General features: G+C 31.8%; 1 protein-coding gene across 1 annotated transcript in view; it reads right to left on the reverse strand.

The window, feature by feature from the left end:
• LOC126807775 (tensin-1) overlaps window positions 1-19,019 on the reverse strand; it is a 145,847-nt gene that overhangs the window by 40,145 nt on the left and 86,683 nt on the right. Inside the window, exons 5-13 of the mRNA XM_056103425.1 lie at window positions 11,668-11,715; window positions 8,378-8,439; window positions 6,553-6,620; window positions 5,825-5,922; window positions 5,310-5,360; window positions 4,825-5,012; window positions 4,179-4,262; window positions 3,468-3,641; window positions 219-421 (exon numbers count right to left, since the gene is read on the reverse strand). Of these exons, the coding sequence (XP_055959400.1) occupies window positions 219-421; window positions 3,468-3,641; window positions 4,179-4,262; window positions 4,825-5,012; window positions 5,310-5,360; window positions 5,825-5,922; window positions 6,553-6,620; window positions 8,378-8,439; window positions 11,668-11,715 (976 nt within the window). The remainder of the gene's footprint in view (window positions 1-218; window positions 422-3,467; window positions 3,642-4,178; window positions 4,263-4,824; window positions 5,013-5,309; window positions 5,361-5,824; window positions 5,923-6,552; window positions 6,621-8,377; window positions 8,440-11,667; window positions 11,716-19,019) is intronic.

Consider the following 19,019-nt stretch of genomic DNA (forward strand, 5'->3'; position numbering starts at 1 on the left):
GGATTCCCCAACCCAACATTGCTTTAAGCTCTTGGTCAGACAATTGACGTTCGGATACATGCTCTTAAGCCACAATGACTTTGGACTACCAATATGAATTCGCTTCAGCAAGAGCGTCTTCTGTGCTAAATTATATGAAATTCCGTACTACCATGGTTTGTGTCCATCAATGTCATAATAATCTGGACTATGTAACAGATTATGAAAACGAAACTTACCATTGAATGCATCGTCTAATTCTTGTTTGGAGAAAACCAGATTGTAATCAGAGATAGCACAGGTATGAAACTGACAGCCCCACATTACTTCTCTCTGTCCCGTTCTCATCTTTTTATGATAGCACTTAATTAAAATATCACCTCTTAATGGAATACCAGGAGAAATGGATATACATACTTTCTGCATATTATCAGAAACATTGCTGAAAGAGAACAGAAATATTTTTTAAGAAATAGATTACCGGTACATTGATTATGAAAATTCAAATGAACTAACATTTGATAAATTATCTCTGATTCCAGTATATCATTTTCAAATCGTAAAGCTCTTTATGGAGAAAAATAACTTTTTAAAATATTTTCACACATCTGAATTTTCAATGGAATACAAGAAAACGTTTTGAATATTTTCCATTTTGTTTCATTTCTGATCTACGGTTACATGTATCTGGCTCATCCTAAAGTTTTCGTATTTTTCAATTCGAATACAGTTATTCTTGTCATGTTTAACTGAAGAAATGTAAAGAACAATTATTGCTTATTTTTCTAACAAGATCTTTCCCACCTGGCGGTCAACTTATAATTTTGTTCAGAATTATTGCAATTACTTAATCAGTCAACTTATAATTTGTTCAGAATTATTGCAATTACCCAATTTAATTTATTATTGTCATAATCATAAATGGTATTTCATTTTGTTTAAGTATCACATAATTGTTTTGGCAAGAAAAATTCCATCTTCAGTAAACAGAACGGATATATTTGCAAACTTTCTGCACTGAATGAAAAGAATTAAAAGCTTATAGAAAATACACTCTGCACTTTAAGGTATAAAAACTTTGATTTATGTGTGTAATCTTTAATCATGTATGTTTATTTCAATGCTGTATTTTATCAATCTCTTTTGATGGGGTCTTATCAGTAGGTGGGTGGAGGACGCACCTTATGGCACAAGGCTGACTCAATTACCATGGCAACCAGAATGTGTCTAATATTATTTACAGGTATCATGGGGAAGAAAAAAAAGAAATATGGCAATTAAAAGATTTAACCCAAATGGCAATTAAATGGGCTTCTTTGGGGAGCATTTATTCTGATCTAATACTTAGTATAAATACATTGTTTTTGACATCTGTACAGATTTGTTTATATCAAGAAGAAAGCCTACAACTAATACGCATGTAACAAGCTGTAATATGATACAGCTAGCTTCTGAAATCTGTCATCCTGTCTAAAATTAGATTTCTGCTCCTCCACTTGTTTATAGATAATAAACGGGAGCATGTAGGTAATAAGATAATAATATATATAGACCTACAAATGTAGCTTGGGCTTTTTAAAGGGGCTTTACAAATTTATTGAAGAAAGGGCTTTCTTAATAGAAAATATAGAAGTACAGGGTAGTAATTGTAAATGTGAAAAGGAACAAATATGATAAAATAAAATATAATACATAATAACAAGGTGGAGAAGTTATTTACCAGTATGTTGAATAGAATATTTCCTAATTCATGTCATCATTCAGGAAGAACATCTGATATATACATATATAATTGGCAATTTATTAAAGATTAGCTAATATGTTTTCCTTTAAATTGTTTTTTTTATAGTAAAAATTTTAGAATTTCACGTCTTTCAGACAGTTGTTTACATTATTGTTTATTTCTGACAGCCAACACAGGTGTATCTAGGAAAGATTGATTATTTTTGCGAAAACATATCTGGTGTATTTTACCTCCCAAATTGAAAACCTTAACCTTAATTATATACAGTCTTTAATAAATTGACGAGAAAAAAACCACTATTTTTATGTCTATTTAGAGAGAATACATCTGTCATGACTTCAAGTTATTTTTACGAAACGAAATAATAATCTTAAATTGTTAGCCAAGCTCATAAGATGGCAAACCACAAAGACGTAATTATTATAAAACTGACGCAATTTAAAACCAAATTCACAAGTGGTACTGTAATTACATGAATTTTCTGAATCTATTCCAAAAAGGCAACACAGTGTCCTTGAAAAATCTGGTAAAGTGTGTTATTTACTCTTTTTTTTTTAAAAAACATGTAATAATATGCAATTTAGAGGGTGAAGTGTTCTGTTACTATGACAACCCAGTGTATTAGATATAAACATAATGTACAGAAGAAACAAGGTGGTAATCGCTTCATGTGAACTTTTAAATACATTTGAATTATGGCATTGATAACACTTTGTGAGTAAAACATTACCAAGCTCAGATCTGATAATCATATTTGTCATATTTCTATAGACAATAACTCCTCTCAACACCATTCCAAGCATGCCACACAAAATACTATGGGAGTTTTCATCCATATCTATCAAGTGTAAAATGCTTTCTCCAAGAATTTTTTATTTAATCATCATAACATCATTTTTTGCCCTATACAACAATCTCTTTAATGCAACAACATATCAATTTTTTTTTTTATAAGACTTGATTCCATAAAGAATAATTCATTTCTATCCACAAACATCTAGCGCAAGGCAGAATCTAACATATGTTTGTTTTATTTTTAATTGTTCAGATTACTATCTAGTATCTAAGTCCTTATTTTTCACAATTCTGCCTGATGCATTGGGGTTTTAAGAAATTTGAATTACTTATGTAACAATGATATATTGGGAGCATGCCCTGAAATAAGCGGCCGGAACATTGACAGGCCGAATTGCCTTTTGTCCACATGATTGTTCGACCAAGTTTTTGTCAAAAATAATAATTTCCATTCCCAAAAACAAGACGTATATTTGAGTCATTCGTTAATGTTTATACTCGAAAATCCATTCCCCAAAACGCTGCATATGTCATGAAGTAATCAGTTTTTATTTCAATATATCAGATAAATACTAGACAATACACACACTGTTTGTGATCGCACATGGTAATATATTATGATGACTGTTACTAAAAATAGATGGTGCCTATGTATGATTGGTTAATTTAACTGTACACTAAAGTAGAACTTTCACGAGATGCAAGAAATTATGAGAGATGGCATAAACAAAATTTCCAAATAAATAATGTTGAAAGAAAAATTTATTTTGATGCAACTTTTCTATCGGTTACGATTATATTTTGAATGGGGTAATGTGTTTAAATATACGTTATACAAGCTATATATATATATATTTAGAAATGTCGACAAGTATTTGTATTGGAATACCGTAAGTAGTTCTAGATGATAGCAGTTATTTCAAGGCTTAATTGTGAGTTTTATACTTACTATATTCCAGATGTAAAGATAGGTTGCATCCCTTGGTATACTTTTATAAATGGCCGACATCCACCTCTCGTGTCAAAGTTGGGAACACCATGAATAACAATATGATGCATGAATAGGGGATTACTGTTGATTTTGATTGCACCCGATAATAAGCCAGCAAAATAATTTACATATCTGAAATAATAAAGCATTAATACAGGTTATATAATTTGTGATTTTTTTAAATTTCTAAAAATAATTTTGAGAAAGCAAAACAAATTCATTAATCATAGATGTGATATAATCTAATCCTAGTCACATTTTTTTCATGATCATCAATAATCACTGGCCGATAGTTGACCGGAAACTTCTTTCTTCATAGCATCAATGTGTGCATTTACAGTTATGATTCTTCCAGAATGAATGAAATGGGGTTTTCATGTCCTACTGATCTGCACCAACCAGAGTAATGAAGATAGGCATATACTATGAGGGAAATTTGTCTAGACAGCCATTGAATTCCAACTATCAAGAGTTTTTTTTACATGCATGCCAATATGTGCATGGATTCGATTATCGAAGATCATGCATATAACATTAGTACTAATGATTGTATACTGTAGCATTCTCAGAACCATATTGTCCCTACTAATGTATTATGGAATAACTAATTCATTAAATTTCTAATTTAATGTTTTAATTGATTATTACGTTATTTTTTAAATTTCTTACCTTCGTTGAGATGGTTGTGGTAGACCTCCTAATTTATCATCATAAAATCTTTTCATAGCAAATCTATCTAACGCACCATCAGCACTATAATAATAAAACATAACAACAGTGTTTATTTAACAAATTAAAATCTAAAAATTGATTGGATTCATTACTTATAACTTGTTCTTTAATAGAAATCCTACAATGAAACATCAGGACTAATTTTGCAAGAAAGAGGCAGGTTGCTAGTTACTTCCCCTTATTTCAGAACCCATAAGTGTAGTTCATGTTATCTAGTCCCCTTTTATATCATTATCTTTTTTTACTTTTAGAGCAGTGCCAGGGACAAGAATAGCATTTATGTCAAAAGGAGAATATTTGGTGATCTGATCCCAGATTATTGTCTGATGCTAATATTTGCAGTCATCCCCCTTTATCCTGCCATATCTCCAATGAATGCAATATTTTTAAAAGTATGTTTTAATGTGTATGTAAGGCAACATATCTGACAAAACACTCTTGTATTGGATTGCAAATAAGTATTTCTTTGGTTGGAAATCAATGACGGTACCAGGCTCATATCAAAAGTAAGCATCACTTTTTAATAGCTAACCAAATAATGCCTTATGTTAAGTTTTTATGAAACATCATCATCAATACATACCTTGCACAAATACTACTATAATGCATATATGCTGCGATGACATTTGCTATTCTACCCTTGCCGCCTTTACAGTGAATAATAACAACATGTTGTGGATCAGAACTTAACCAGGAGTCCATGGATTTACATATACTACAAAGACGTTCAAGGGGAGGTGCCAGATGTTCGGGCCAACCATATTCTTTTACCTGAAAAAAAAAAAAAAAAAAAAAGTGAAATTTTTGTTTGTGCAGTTAGTGTTGTATTGTCTATTACAATCTGTGCAATTTTTCCATTTGTGATTTATTCAAGATTCAAACTTTCACCAAATGGGCCTTTCTTTCCCATTTGATCAATATGAGTTACTAACCAGTTTTAATAATTCAGTCCCATAGTCTAGTACCTCGCTGTTAAAGATACATCATAGGGAGATATTAATTTATTTAAACACCTATTAACAGTGTACCAGTAATTATGTTCTGTTTGTCATATTATGAAATACTTACATGTGGATTTAATTTTGTCAGATCTGGTCTTTTATCAGATACATTTATAATCTGAAATATAATAATACAATTTTTAATTTAAAGCCTTTCAAAGCCTCAATGAAAACCATGTAATTATTCAGAATCAGACTGACATTCTAAGACAGAAAAAGATATCATGAAACATTAGATGGCAAAATTTATGCTAGGATTAAATGATTTTAATAATTTCTAGCCCAATATGCTTTTCGATAAGACTATGTCAAAACATGTGCAGATATAAATCTACATTTTCCTTTTAGTCTGGAACATTGTGCTTTTAATAAAAAGTAATAACGCCTGAACTTTTAACATAATCAGTTCTTTATTAACATATTTTTAAAAATATTCCATTTTGGCTTATTATTTTTCCATTAATTAAATAAACACTGATTAAAAATTTTTAATCCCAGTTTATTCCATCTGCAGCGAATCTCTTCATGGTTAGAAACTAAATATATTGAAATTATGCAAAATAAAGAACGATATCTACTCACATAATAATTATCCTGGTGTTTTGTTTTTAACATTTTAGTTACATCTTTTAAGTTATATCGGTAAGTCATATCATTTCCATCTGATACAAAACACATGGCTGAAAGAGAGAAAAGGTGTAATTAAAATATCTATAAATGCAAAAAAAAATAATGTGAATGTTCGAGGCAGTTTACACCCATTTGACACTGATCAGGTCACTTTGGGACTAAGATTTGTTATATTTTTGATCTAGGAACTGGACCCCAAGCACCACTAACTTGTTGCTGTTCTTATTGTTCTTGGGGAAAATGCTCTCTGAAAAAAGTCTAAGGCTCCACCTATTCAATTACAATCAGCATGGAACTTGACTTGCTTGTTTGATTACAAGATGGTGGCAATGACGTCATGCTGTTTCCTGGTCCAGAGGAAGCTTGTTCATGTTTTTTTTTTATTTTGATGATTTACATACATGTAGGGATCTTTTAAAGTGTAAGAAAAGCAGAGTACCCAGACAAAACCTACAATCTTAGGCAGATGACCCTACTCCTTATAACATCCAGCTTTGACACTGACAATTATCCCAGATTTAGCAGATGATCGTATAAGGAATTGTCAGGTGATCTTCTGACGATCAGCCTAACGTGGATGTACTCAAAGACCCATTTTGTGACTAGCAGTAGTTTTTGCTAAATTCATGATTATGATGTACTGGTAACACATCTTAAAGGGTAAAGAATATATTACTTACAAATGATTCTTTCCGTTATATACGTGACATCCAGGACCATCTGGTCTTCTCCAGGTGGATCCTGTGTCCTGTAAAACAATGCAATCATAACAGTTATTCAGCAATAAACCATGAAGAGAACATGTAATAAAGGACAACATGAAATTGCTTTTTTATGTGGGAAGTTCTAACATAACTAGATTAATGGCACAAATTCAAAAACCTATATATTATTTCACTGAAAAACGATAATAAAACAAAATAATAACGTAACGATGTCACTATGCATACACATGACTTAGGGACTGACACAAATATAACTTAGAGTGACAAAGCTGATTACCCACCAAACATGAAAACTGACCATTTGTATTATAGAACTTTATTAGTTGCAAGAGAATAGGATAACAGTTTCTAAGAGTCTATCACCAGGTTTATTCGCTATAGGTCCTTTAATATCAAATCGTGATTTTGATAGTAATAAAAGAATGCAGTCGTATCATTTCAAATTTGGGTTTAGGTGTTGGTGTCTCAAATTGTAATGGACTTTTTCCAATTAATAATCTTTACAGTTATCAAATAAATGATAACTGCATTAAGAATATTACCTCAAGTGCACTATATATTTGCCTTGCGACAATATGTCTTTACCAACTCATAAATATAGTGTTAATATAACAGGATCTCTTCATGTAATGAACTGAATTTGGGCCTAGGGCAATGTATCAAAATATCTTCGAGAAAAGGTATAAAATCTATATGTAAATTCAATCGAGTGTATCATTTACTACTAAAATCTATTCTCAAGAGAAATAATATTTTCATTTGATGTCTGCTGGACTCAAGCTTGAAAGTTTCAATAGATATAACAGTGTATATAGGAATTAGAATGAAAATGGGGTTAAGATATAAACTGATATGGGCATGCCCTAAGAAATTTTCAGCCAGTTGACTGCTTTGCTAAATGCACCATGAAAAATGTCTTATACAAAGCTAATTCAGTAACTTAAACTACCTATTTAAATTACTTAATGTAAAGGGATATCATTATATTCTTGTGTAGGAAAATATTAGTACAATATTTTCCGTGTATCATACTTTGAAAGACATTTTTAAAGGTATTATGACGGATTAGTTTCTAAAATATTTAGAGCATTAAGAAATGTTTGATTTGTTGACTCATCCTTTAACAGTTGTATTAAGGACCCATATTTCATGAAGATTGAAAATAAAAGGAAACCATAAATGATAACGTTACAGTTTACAGTTGTTCAAAAATAAAGTTTTTACACATAATGAAAAAACCCAAACCCCTCTGGCAGAAGGGGCCTACCCAGTATGCACTTAAAACATTAAATAATTGCATAAATTAATGTCTAAGGTAATTGTGTTACACTTTAATCTTTTAACTGCATAAATTTAGGCATTTAGGTCTGCCAGAATCATCACTTGAATCAGATTATGAGATTCTTACCTATCTCTAGGCTTGTAACAGGTAGAAAATGAATAAGAATTTATTCAATATATCCATTCCCAAGCAATATTATATGATCCAATCAAGGAACTCTCTGTATTATATTGAGTCATAAACTTTTTTATCTCCCTCCCCTCCCCTGCCCCACCATCTCCCCCCCCCCCCCTCCACCAAAACAGATATTTTTTAAATATTTTCATTCTATAATTTAGTTACCCTTACTCCCTATCCCTACACCCAGGTTCCATCATTACAGTCCCGTTCCATAATACATCCTATAATATATCATAGGGTGTAATTATGTTTAAAAATTATTTGGAAATACACATTTTCTATTTATTAGCTCAATTAGACAAAAAAAATGAGTCTTACCGTGTAATCATATCCCTGAGACTGGACATGATACCTCGTGAGCCTTGTGAGTTGACTGGAGGCTGAAAAATACAGAGAAGTTTGTCATAAAAATATCAATTGTGGACTAAGTCCTTAATCAAGACAGGCCAGGATGTATTTCATGCACTGACTATATGTTCCATACATGCTAATAACATTACTAATAATGACCATCTTTGTCCATATTTATACATTAAAACAATTGTGCAAGTCATTCCTTAAATAATCATGTGTGGTGGTGTGATGATGACAATCAATACTTATGAAATTCTGGTATTAAATACTTATTGTTTCATAGGCTCGTATTTCTAACATTAAAGTACAATTACTTGGGGTTTGTTTTTTTTTAATGTAATCAGTTAAATATTTAGAATTACTATTTGAAATCAGTCCATTTTTTGAGAACTTGATTACTTTTAACCCTATTATCAAGTGACAATACTCAATCAATGGGAGTAGTCCATTTACCAGTAGGTTATTATAGAATCAGGTGGGGCTCTCAGTCAACAGGAGTAGGCTAACCTAGGTAGGTTATTGAAACAAGTGCCAATTGATACATTCAACTAACAGCTTTTTTTTTCTAGATACACTGGCCTACAGGGTTGGTTCCTATTTTCAAATTAAAAGTTGAAAATCTTATCTATTAGTATACGATTTGTCTTTCACCCTCCAAACCCTCTCTGGATTCACTCGAGTGTATGTTCCAGGAGCAGATCTGCAGGAATTTAGAAGTGTGCAGTCCCCTTTGTCTACCAAATTAATCCTTGTGCACCCCATCCCTAATTCAAAATTACTGTATCTGCACTTGATACTACACAATAAAGTGCTTTGAAGTTGACAGAGAAAATCTGCTATGTCTAAATTGTTTATCAATCACAAATGAATTTTGAGTCATTATAGCATAATCTATTCTTAGATCCAAAGCTCTAACATGAATTATTTTAGGATACAAATTTACTGTTACACTCTATACAATCATAGGTGTATAGGTGTATTGATACTGTGCCATCATTTCTATCACAAAGCTCATATTGGACCTGGTCCAAAAATGACAGGACTTATTTAAACAGTATTAGATTTGTCAATGATGTCAGTCACATTCTAAGATCATTGATACTAACTTATTCAACACATTTGTATGATTTTTGTCCAAAGAGGAGATAATAATAAACTGTATTATCATATTTTTATAGAATTCTTTTGTGAATATCCAATACTGGGTTAGTAGAACTTTATGTTACCAGAGGTAGATTTAGGTCAAGAGAAAGATATATATGGGGTTTAATGTCCACAACTAGGTAATTTTTGGACTAACAATTCCCTTTGCATGTAGCTGTCTTTCGGGGGAGGGGGGGGGGGAGGAAACCGAAGGATCCAGAGAAAACGCAAGCAGTTTGGCAGGCAACCCTACTCATTGTCACACACAAGCTTGAGATCAAAAGGACACCACTTAACTCAATGACAGACCTTATGAGCTAAAATTTAAGTGTAACACCATTTGATCATCCCCAGGTCAAAGGAACAAATCTTATCTGCTCACTATGGGGTAGGTGGTAAAATGTCATTTATCCTTTACATTTGGTTTGATTTTTAAAAAAATGTTATCCGCTATGTTACAAATGTTTTAATAATTCAGTACCATCTTATTCATGTGATATTTTACAATTCTATTGTCCATCTTGATCAGTAAGGTCTTTATCAAAAATTCCTTTAGTTCATACGATCTTTTTTTCTTTTAAGACTCTCTTTTTAGGGAATAAGCTCCCACTTTTTATTATACAAAATGATACTATATCTCCTTTTTAAATCACATTTAAAACCCCATTTACTTTTATCAGCTGTTAATCTTTTTTGTGTATCTTTTTTCATCTTTTAAAGGTGGGGGTTGGGTAGTCTAGAGCGCTTTTGATCATACATAATGTATGTCATTGACTCAAATGGCCTGGTTTCAATACCAAGCTTGTACGTGACAAGGAGTACGGCCACCTACTCAACCTCGTGGGTCCTCCAGTTTCCACACTATGTGCAAACAAGTTATTGAAATACAATTTTACCATATGTTAGTCCTTAAATGACATAGTGTCACCTTGAAAAGTTTTAATTTATACATTTCATTTTTGTGTCATCTTTTAGAGTTTAAATTTCTACATTCTTATACATTCTTTTATAAATGTGTATGTTTGTATTGTAAAGCAACATCTGAACACTATTATGAATTATGTACTATATAAAACATAACATTTTAAAACTGCAGTGGCACCTTTTCTAGCTGTTCACCCAATTCGCATGTTTATCTGATATTTATAGGGTTATTTACTTATCAGTAAATTTGATTATCTTTTATGACTAGGATACTTACCTTTTTAGCTAACATCTAACAGGAAATTCAAGCAATTTTTTACGAGAACCTTATCAGAGTCAAAATTAATTTATTTCACTTCAATGATTTAGAAGTCAAAAGTAGTAACATGTTCATGTATTTAAAGATGCATTATGAAAGAGCTAAATCTGCCTATTGTAGGTCTTTTTTCTCACTTCATGTTATATAAATTATTGTTTAGACATTATTCACATGACAAGCCCACAATCAACTCTCTAGACCAAGATATTGAAAGGATTAGAACACTCACTCTATATAATAATTTAATTTTAAAAATAGATAAACAAGAATTTGTTCATTATCATAGCAATGGTAGTTAACAATCAAGACTATGCTTTATCTTGTCAAAACTTCCAACACTCAAAACTTTGCTCAGAATAAAGTTATCTAACTGAAATTTTCAATATATTCAATTTTCATTATCTATTATTGAACTATTATAGCAGTTCTTTATCTAAATCTTACGTAATGCATCTTTAATTGAGGAGGATACACAGAATTGAGGCATGTAGAATGTGGTCGTACTGTAGGCTTCATAAATATAGAAGAGACATATTGTATGACAAACAAAAACAGATTCAAATGAATCATTAAATGATTAATTATCTAAAATTGACATCCAAAATTATCCAAACATTGAATTGCTTAAAGTAAATTATATTTAACAACTTTTGTCCTCATTGGCTAAACACAGTCACAGTTGTCAGAAGGTTTATCAGGGGAAAAAAAACAGATCTGATTCGCCCAAGAAGAACATTCATGAAGCTATTTGTAAGCAACTGAATTGAGTTGAGCCAATTATAACCGATACACAGATAACTTTAAATTTCTCATCAATATGTCTCTTTTATAAACAAAGTTACAACATAAGGAGGGGTTAATTACTCACAGATCTTACAGGGTTGTAGTAGTTTTGTCTGTTTAATGTTTCATTGCTCTGTAAATAAATAATATCACAATATTCACTCACTATCACAGCACAAATACTCACTATCACAACTACAATACACCAATAAACAATACTCGGAGGGCAACCTAATAAAAACTGGATTTTTTCAAGCAGTATATTTGGTTGGTCAATCCATTAACCTAAAAAAATCATGTTCAATCAAACCATTTTCTGGGACTGTGACAACAGCATAATTGTAACTTTGAGCATGATTAAGCAGCTAAATGTTAAGTAGCACAGGGTTGATTGGTAGTTTGATTTGGATTCTACCAATCCCATCACTGAACATGACTTATAGCTGGAGTAAACAATCGAAAAACAAAATATTGGTATAATTTTGATTAGACTACTGGAAAGGGGTTATAAAAGAAATGCCCAGATCTCTATTAAATATTCCCTAAAAATGATTAAATTAACATGTATACTGGAATTTGGAATGGGTCCCTGTCCCTCAACCCCTGCTTAATGCAATTTGGAGTTAATATTAAAAACATTTCACAAATCTGTGAAAATCATTTGTTGGTGTACTGTAGAATAATGATGGGATTCAACAATAAAATACATACATATACTGGTAATACAATACTAAAGCAATACAATATCAAATAATAAACATAAACATGTATAATATATATATACATAGGCGTACGGGGAAATTTTTGACTGGGGGGGGGGGGAGGCGGTGGTGGTTGGTGCCCAAAAAATGTAGTTAGGTTCTTAGTATGTTACATAATAATAATAAATTCGCTGTTAAATTGGACACATTCAAGAACGCAATATTATTTTATACAACTTTTACAAAGTACAATTGTGTGCCCAAATTTTCCCAGCATTTGGTGCCCAAAATGGGGGGGCGGCCGCCCCCAAGCCCCCCCAGCTTGTACACCTATGTATATATATATATGTTAGCTTTTTTTTCAGATCTTAAAATGCTCAACTGAATATAACTTTTCATTGATGTACCTATGTGCTTGTATAGAAGAATCAATTTGTATTATGTTTAAAAATAGTCAAAGACATATTTCCTGCGCGGTCTCAACCATAAATAGATAACTATTGATTGGGAATATATCCAAACCACCAAGAAAACATATCTGTGCTATGAAATATTATACCTTTCGATACACTTCAAGAGAAGCTATTTGACAATCTACAAATGTGGCATTACCATGCAATGTGTGAGTAACGAACTTATGTATTGTGGGTATAAGCAAATTTGGGTGCATAGTTTTATTTTTCGTTGCTATTCCACATATTAAATCTTGAGATAAATCTATAGAGGGTCAAACAAATGGCTTAATTAGGCTTGAGGGAACATATCTTTAAGTCAGACAGAAAATAATTAATTTATTAATTAAAACAAAACTTCATTTTGTTTTGTGTACTGTTATGTATTTAAATGATGAAGCGAATCAGTCACTGTAGGCAATAAAATCTTCAATCAATTAGCAAGCCCAAATACACTCACTGTACTGCACAGCATGCATAACCCTTTTCACTGAACCAAGAACATTGAGGGTTTACCCCATTAGCCCATAATGAGTGCCTATATCTCATTTCCACAGAAGCTAAGGTCAATTGACCTGATGACAGAAGTAATTAAAGGTAACAGAAGTAGGAGTCAGGAATAGCTGATGACTTAATGTAATGTCAATTATTTTCTACAATAAACAGATGTTTGTTCATAGGGACAATGTCATGACGACAAGTTACCTCATTAATGATATACAGATTGAGTTACCCTTTATAACATGAAGTGCTATGGTAATTGAACCAGGTATTACAGATTTTTATCTTCGCTTAATTTATTATTAATTAATTGTGGTTGATTATCACAAGCTTCAAATATTTAACAACAATATTTAACTTCTTAGAAACACCGAAAAACAACTGTACATATGCATAAATTTGAAAAATATGTAACTATGTTTATATATTTTGTACTATTTACTAGCTTGCTATTATTACTTTTTTAAGTGAAGCCATCATTTCAAATATTTACTTTTTATTTAAAACGAGATATTGTTATTCAATAGCCATGCCATCTATCACCTAATTGATGACCAATGGCTGGAGCAACAGCAAGCCTTTCTCTATGAAACTATTATTTCAATTCTTATATTAATCCGAAAAGACACTGTAACTTTAGTACATACAGTGAAAAGCAAGAAAAAATGCTTACATTTTAAAAATACCCCCAAAACCTGATTTCTGAACATTTGAATCAATTGCTGATCATTGCCAAATTAAATCAAATGCCAGATGTATTTTAATCCAATCTTGTCTACTTGCATTCATTTTCTTTTTTAGTAGCCCACCAATTATTATATGTTTTTAAAATTCTTTAAATTAAATGTTTGTTTGTTTAAAAATAATATATTTTATTGTAGTGATTTCAATCCTAAAAAATAATTAACATACCAAGATTCTGTTTTAGTTCCAATGAAAATAAATTGCATAGAGACTCTGAAGAACACAAACCAGTTTGACATATCTCCATAACCTAACCCTACTGATCTACAAGCCTAATTTTACATCTGCCAAAAGTGAAACCTTTCGTTCATACGCCATAATACAGGTTAAAAACATATATCAAAGCCATAATATTCAAAGAGAACAAACTTGATCTTCGGGTATCAAAAAGTTACACAGTTCAAATTAAAAGACAAACCTAACCCACATTAATTTACGATGTTAAAATCTAAAAGGTTGTCATCTTTACAAGGTTACCTAACTTGTAAAACGAGGTATAATTTTTAACTATCCTACGTTTATTAATCTTTCTACCTTTGATCGAAAAAGTGCTCTTGGAGTGTATGACTTCTGCCTTTTCATTTCTTCTAAATCTTCTAAATCCATTGCCCAATGAACAGTGGGCCGTTTGGCTGAAAATTTGTATGTGTTAAACACGGATGATTGATACCCTTTAAAAGGGTAATTGGAATCTGTTTGTGACCTCATTTTAGAAATTTTTGTAATAAAAAATAATCCCCACAAAAGTTCAATAGGTTCAATCCAGGATTATAGTTAATGTGTTTTATTCCTGATGGTTCAACAACATGATCCTTTTGTGAATCCAATTTAATCTTGATAATCCAAAAGAATCAGAAGAAACAAATAAATTTACGGCACTAGTTACGAAATTTAAAACTGAAGAGGCTATAAAGTTGCACAGCAATGGCCGCGCTGCCAGTTGTTTACATTAATCTAAATCCAGTGAATTGTGCACTTATTCCTAAAACAAGAGGTAGGAAACACTATGTGCCAAAAACTCCTGTATATCACAACAACCTGCCGAAGCCAAGAGAAGCGTTTTGAGTCATGTTACGAGAGAGTTATAGCCATGTGGTTCTAGAGGAATTTACAATCCTTGGGATGAAAGCCGTTTGTTGAAGAATTGGTAAAAGTCCAGGATCTTTTAATCAACTCGAAATTACTGGAAGCGAAATAATGGCCATTTGTCTTAATTTACCGAGATATCATCGATTTCATAACAACATAACCACTGGTACAGTTAGTCGCGTTTAAAATCTGCACAACACAAAACATCACAGAAAAAAAACGTGCTTACACCTGTTATCAAAACATCAGGATGTTGAATCTTGCTTAAATCTCAGAAACGGCACTCACTTAGTAAAAAAAATAAACAAGCATACTTTTATAAGTAAGTCCCGTTTTCTAATCGAGATTTTCCTCATGAAATGGGAGAATTCATTGATTGGTATGGAGTCAAGTCGTGAACATAAAACAATAGATCATGTTATCCAATTAATTAATCCTGTGATTGTGTCTTTGTACTTTATGACTTAATGAGAATGGCGGTGCCACCTTGGTTCTAATGGAAAAAGTTCTTCATTGATTTCCCATGATTACTTGATTACAACATATTCCAATTTTATTCCCATCATCAGACTAGATCACTGTCACAGTACACACATTAACAGTTTACAGAGGTCCATTCATCTAGGGCCTGCTTGATTCATTATAAAGACTATATGACACAATTCATCAACTTCCTTTTCAACAAATTGCATATCCAAAAATACTTGTTTTGTGTCAAATGTCAGATTTTTTTTTGATACATATCTTATAACTAAAAAGTTATCACAAACTTTGACATTTCAGATTGTGAAAAAACTTATAGAGTTCACGGAAAGGAGTGAGCTAAATTAACAGTTATTGCCCCACCCGTACTTAGGTCAACATTGAGGTATGAAGTTTCCTATCAAGGTAATCAAGTTGTATATAAAAATTCATGTTTGACAGTCTATTAATACCTACATGTACCTGATGGTTACACTTGAATAAACATTCACTTAAAACAGGCTGACAAAATCAACTGGATATTATTCCCAGCCATCAGAGCGCAGATTTATTATCTCCTCTTAACACATTCTTCATTCAATTATCATGTCATGTAATTTATTGGCCACTTCTGCTTCACTTCAAAAGGCTTCTTTTCTAATTATTCCCCTTTCATTAGAAACCGTACACTCACAATAAGATGTCCGCAATAACAGATCAACGAATAATATAATGGTCAGTGATCCAAATGACAACAAATATTATAGCTGTATTCATGTGGTAAGTTGACCACGGTCCAAGTTATTTTTTAATGACTTCTACAAGTTTTATACTTGTACTCCAGGTCGGCTGCTCACTGTAATGTGACAGAGATGAATGTGTTCCCAAGTTGCTCTACCATGTTATCGGAGTTGACATCCAGCACTTCAAACAAGATTGTCACTGTATTTTCGCAATCAACTGAAGGCTGACGGTGAAGCCCCCTGAGCCGAGATTGTCGTAAATATCACAGGGACGTAATTCTCTCTCTCATCCTGTTATTTTCAAAGACTCTGCCAACTTTCTTTGATTCAATGTCATCTATGATGAAATGATATTTCCATAATTGGGCTAAATAGCCACAAGCTGTTGGCAAAGTGATAATTTTCTTAACTCAAGGACGCAGGACAGACAGAATAATAAAAAAAAAGAATAGCTTGTTATAATTCAATATAACACTTTACGCCTTCACAAACTGTGTATGTCAAAATGATTATATGCTTTTGACATTTCTGAAGATCTTCTTTACAAGTTTCAACTCTAAATTTAAGTGAATAAATCAAATTCAACTCATCCAACATTCATTAATAAAACAAATTGTCAAATTAATCCAATGTGGATTTCTTACATTTAAAGGCAATAAACTAAATTCATCCTTCGCTTTTCACTTAAACAGAACCTTTTACTCTACGCAAATAAAATGATATGAGACAGTTCTATAGCTCAGCATAAACCTCACAAATATATTCAAATAGACTTTTAATGACCAGTTTATTCAAAGGGGTCATTGTCAATGCCTTTGCCTTGACCCGAGTCAACTGTTACAGCCCTTATAATGAATGAGATTATATGCAAGACAACTTTGATCTAGACTTAAAGGATATCAATTTAAGTATTATTTTCTATCCTAATAAATCTGATTTTGATCTTTTTTTAAAATATTCTTTTTATTTTTATTTGAGGCCAACAGGAAGGTAAGTATGTAAATTATGGCATATAAATATTTTCTGTCGCGCTAGAAGTGTAACGTCTTATGAATATGTAAACAATTGTAATATGTTAGAACTTGAAAGCAACCGTAACATGACGATTCTAAGCTGTAAAATATTGGTGGGTGTCATGCATGAGGCAGGATATGTTTATTCTTTTTTAAACCTTTTAAATTTGGTTATGGGTTTAGCTTAAGTTTGTTCACAGTCTAATTATAAGTAGATCTAAGTACTGTTTGGAGTGTTTGCTTGTTTCAATTTTGTTATTAAACTTCGAACTATAGTAATTAAGGTTTAATGACATGCTTTAAAGGAGCATGTGCTCTGTTTTATTTTGTTTTTTCTCATTGTAAATGGTAAACTTGACCATGTTCATTGCTATGATTTTCCAATCATCTCACTGATATCATAAAAATGGAAGTTGTAAGGTTATGTTCTGTCCAATTCATCTATAGGACTAAACCATTAGGAGTTTTGGGCTGATTTTACTTGCAAACATGCACCTATGCCGAATCTAAACTTATTCATCAGGTGTAGACTAATTTGTATGAATAACTACTCCTATTCAGCTATATCAATATAAAAAATAACAGTGTTAATCAGCAAGCAACTGTGGCTCTGATTATTTGGGAAAGACCCCATCCCAGCCATAAATATGTATGCTTAATTTCAAGACAAAAATTCTAACTCTAATCAAATAGTTAATTTTTAGAAAAAAAAATTAAATAATACTGCAGAGACATTATTGAAAGATATCCCAAGACAGCTTGTACAGGCATGTTAAAATATTGACGCCTTCGATAGTAGTATTTGTATAGATATTCATATGTCAATGTACAAAAATAGTAAAATATAGCTTGTGAATATGATTGGTAGGCAGTGTGGGAATATCTTCACCTTTACAATCCAAAGAAAACTATTCAGTCAAATAAAAGGAGAGCTTAGTAAATAGAGGGTATATAATATGGTATATATTAGTAAGTATTTAAACTGATGGTATATATAAATATATTAGTCATATCTACAATATAGATCTGTATGTACACCTGGGTTTTTTATTTATCTACCTACTTCTATTAGACCTATAATAACACCTGTGTTAATCCTTTAACCGTTAGAAATAAATAGATTTACTCTTTACTTATAGTCGTGATGAAGTATTGAAGTGATGAATGAAATTTTTTGTACATTTCGGATCAATACAATGTTGTAGGATGAGGATCTTAACTGATCTGTACGTTTAGGTAATTTAGTCTTTTCAAATGAAATGTGCAAACAAGCACAGATCCATAACCGGCATCCACTTCAATTTCCATTTTGCATTTTTAGAAAATTAAAACGTAATGAATGAAATGTGTTAGCAAGTTCAAAAATAGACATTTACATAGAGGGAAAGGGATGGGGCACACCAATTATAAAAGGACACATTAGATGGGGATGCCCATATTAGACCCCCATTTCAATGACATGGGACTGGAAAGGTATTAAGGTGGGCCTGGATAAGGTGGGGAGACATCAGGCTTCACCTATGGTATACATGCACTAGTCTAAAAACTTATGTCCGCAAGAATGAATTTGAAGGTTCAAAGACCTCTACTGAACAGAATTCAAGCAAGTATGTTAAATTCATAGCCACAAAAAAGGACAACAAAAGTTGTTCTAAATGTATTACAACTGAATTGAGAGTTATTTTTAGCCTAGTACATACCTTTTAATTCTATTTATAAAATAGTCATTTCT

The sequence above is a fragment of the Patella vulgata genome, chromosome 9 (assembly GCF_932274485.2).
Source record: "Patella vulgata chromosome 9, xgPatVulg1.2, whole genome shotgun sequence".
NCBI lineage: Eukaryota > Metazoa > Mollusca > Gastropoda > Patellidae > Patella > Patella vulgata.